This window comes from Ziziphus jujuba, chromosome 6 (genome assembly GCF_031755915.1).
Source record: "Ziziphus jujuba cultivar Dongzao chromosome 6, ASM3175591v1".
NCBI lineage: Eukaryota > Viridiplantae > Streptophyta > Magnoliopsida > Rosales > Rhamnaceae > Ziziphus > Ziziphus jujuba.
Window position 1 is genome coordinate 5,418,436 of NC_083384.1, and position 2,876 is coordinate 5,421,311.

General features: G+C 37.2%; 1 protein-coding gene across 2 annotated transcripts; it reads left to right on the forward strand.

The window, feature by feature from the left end:
* Positions 1 to 205: 205 nt before the first annotated feature.
* LOC107431108 (dof zinc finger protein DOF5.1) lies at positions 206 to 2,036 on the forward strand. Of its 2 annotated transcripts, none has more exons than XM_016041992.4 (2): positions 206 to 555; positions 767 to 2,036. In XM_016041992.4, exons 1-2 carry the CDS (start codon positions 505 to 507, stop codon positions 1,757 to 1,759), a joined length of 1,044 nt encoding a protein of 347 aa, XP_015897478.1. In that variant the 5' UTR covers positions 206 to 504; the 3' UTR covers positions 1,760 to 2,036. The 2 variants fall into 2 exon arrangements, with proteins under 2 accessions (XP_015897478.1, XP_015897477.1); XM_016041991.4 differs by having other exon boundaries at positions 239 to 555; positions 722 to 2,036.
* The last annotated feature ends 840 nt before the right edge of the window (positions 2,037 to 2,876 follow it).

The window sequence follows — 2,876 nt, forward strand, 5'->3', positions numbered from 1 at the left end:
ATAATAAAACTGGCCAATTTGCCCATTTGCTCTCTCTCTCTCTCTCTCTCTCTCTCTTTCTCACACCAACTTTTTCCATGCTAGAGGAGAGCCACTATAATCTCCTTTTTTCTCCTTCAGTCACAGCTCCAACACAGACAGAGAGCATCATAGAGAAGCTTATGTGTTAAGAAACTAAGAGAGAAGGAAAAAAAAAGAAGAAAACATCACCTTCTCACAACCCTAAAAAGCAATCAAACAAAAAGAAAGTCTTATACAACAACAATTAAGCTAAATTATTAGTATATAAATACATAAAAGGCCCTCTTACCCTCCTTTATTTTTTGCTTCTCATTCTCACCCCCAACTTCTCTCTCTTTCTCTTTCTCTTTATCTTCTCTCTTTCTCTCTCTCTTTCTCTCTCTCTCTCTCTGCAACTATCTCTTTGTTGATGTGATTCTCCACTATTATCTCCAAAAACCTATCAACCTTTACAAAAGAAGAAAGATTACTTCAACAACAACCATGGTTTTTTCCTCCATTCCAGCTTATCATGATCCCTCCAACTGGCAACAGGTAAGGGTTTTTTTTTTCTTCCTTTAATTTGCAGCTATTAAAAATAATTTATAGAAAAAGCAAAAATATTCTCCTTACTTTTATCTTATATATCTTGTATGAATATACCAGATATTTGATTTCTTTTTTTTGCTTTTTTTTTTTTTTTCTTTGTTCCTTTTAATAGCAACCAAATCAATCAACTCCTGGAACTCATCATACTAATTCTCAGTTTCTTCCACCACCACTACCACCTCCTCAGACCCTTCCACCACCTTCGCAGCCTCATGGTGTCGGCGGTTCGGGCTCGATTAGGCCCGGTTCGATGGCCGATCGAGCTCGAATGGCCAACATACCGATGCCGGAAACCTCGCTGAAATGTCCACGCTGTGAATCTACAAACACAAAGTTCTGCTACTTCAACAACTACAGCCTCACACAGCCAAGACACTTTTGCAAGACCTGTAGAAGGTACTGGACAAGAGGCGGAGCTCTAAGGAACGTTCCGGTGGGAGGCGGTTGCCGGAGGAACAAACGGAGCAAAGGAAGCAGCAGCTCGAAATCTCCTGTGAGCTCCGATCGCCAAACGGGAAGTAGTACTCCTTCTGGTTCTTCTACTTCATCACTTCCCTCCAACAACACTCTAGCACCACCCGATATAATTGGCCTCACCAATCAAGTCCCATCTTTAAGGTTGATGGCTCCTCTCCATCATCATCTCACTGATTTCGCGGAGATGGGATTCAATTACGGCGCCCTCAATTACGCAGCAATGGGTGGTGGTGGAGACTTCAACTTTCAGATAGGAAGTAGTAGTACTGGTAGTCTAGGTCGATTACCAACTGATGGAATGATGGATCACCAATGGAGATTGCAGCAAGCTTCGCAGTTTCCTTTCATGGCTACTGCGGGTTTAGATCCTTCGCAGCCTCCACCACCGGCTGGGCTTTTCGAAAGCGGCGGAGTGGATGCATTGGGATATCATCATCATCTCCGAACAAAATCAACCACTTCTGGGCTTGCCAGTCAGCTGGCTTCTGTGAAAATGGAAGACCATCAAAGCACAGAAATGAATTTGTCAAAGCAGTTGTTGGGAATCAGTAGTAATATTAATCCTGGAAATGATGATAATCAGTACTGGAGTGGTGGTGGTACCAGCAATACTACTGCTTGGACAGATCTATCTGGGTTCAGCTCTTCTTCTACTACTAGCAATCCACTATAAAAGTTATAGGTTTTGATGTGAATTGCTATGGGGTTTTTCTTATTAGTAAAAACTTAATTAACTTTTTAAAGAAATTGTCCTTGTGCTCCAACACATTTGCAAAAATCTTCCAGCTAGCCCTAGAGCAATTGGAAGATGATGAAGAATTCTGAGGAATTAGATATTTGAGTTAATTTTGTTAATCTCTTTACACTGGTAGTACTCAACTATAAACCCTAGAAATGGATGTTTTTTATTATTTTTTATTATTATTTCAGTTTTTGCTTTTGTTTGGTTATGAAGTTGGGAGTTGATATCCCATTTTCTGTCTTTTGCAAGTTATGAGATTGTTGACAATAGTGATCAGTTTTCTTCAAAGTGAGCTTGAGTTTTGAATCAAAACCAAAAGCACACTGAATTTTTTGTGTGTGTAAACTAGATTTGAATTCTGCTTGGCTGACAACTTCTCAAATCAATATACATGTTGTCTATTTTCAAACTGACAGCCGCCAAATGGCCAATTTGTCTTTCAATATATATATATATATATATATGCTTGTACTTTTTTTTTTTTTTTTGACATTCATATTTACAATACTCTCTTTTATCCTTTTTGTTTTTTCTCCTTTTCGTATGTGAAATCTCGGCAAAGGTTAATTTAAAATAATGTTGGTTTTACTAGCTTAATTGGTTCTTTAAATGCAACAAAGTGTGAAATTTGTTTTTCTCTTGAAAACAATACCGTGCAAGTCAATTTTTTTGCGGTTGGGAATTTGGGGAAAAGGGTCAAATTAGAAGATCTTATGCTGTCTGATCTCGCCTTTCTTTAGGTATAATTAAAAGTTTGAAAATTAAGTCTCATTTTTCTGATGTATTTAGATTGTCAAAAGTCCAACACTAATAGAATTTGTTAAAACAATAAAATCTAAAAAGTAGTTGGATGTCTATTACTTCAAATGGAAGGAATCTGTTTTAGTCCTTTTAATTAACTAGACTCTTAAGAATTAATTAATACTGCTTCATAAAGCAATTTACTAACTAACCTATGTTTATGTTAGATAATTATTTGAACTACCAGAATGTTTAATAGATAATTCTTTGCAATTCAATTCGAATACATACTTCAGTTCAACTAGTC

Coding starts and splice junctions, on each gene's coding strand:
- LOC107431108 (XM_016041991.4), top strand. CDS start 505: ATGGTTTTTTCCTCCATTCCAGCTTATCATGATCCCTCCAACTGGCAA. Junction 556..721: donor ATCCCTCCAACTGGCAACAG/GTAAGGGTTTTT, acceptor TCCTTTTAATAG/CAACCAAATCAATCAACTCC.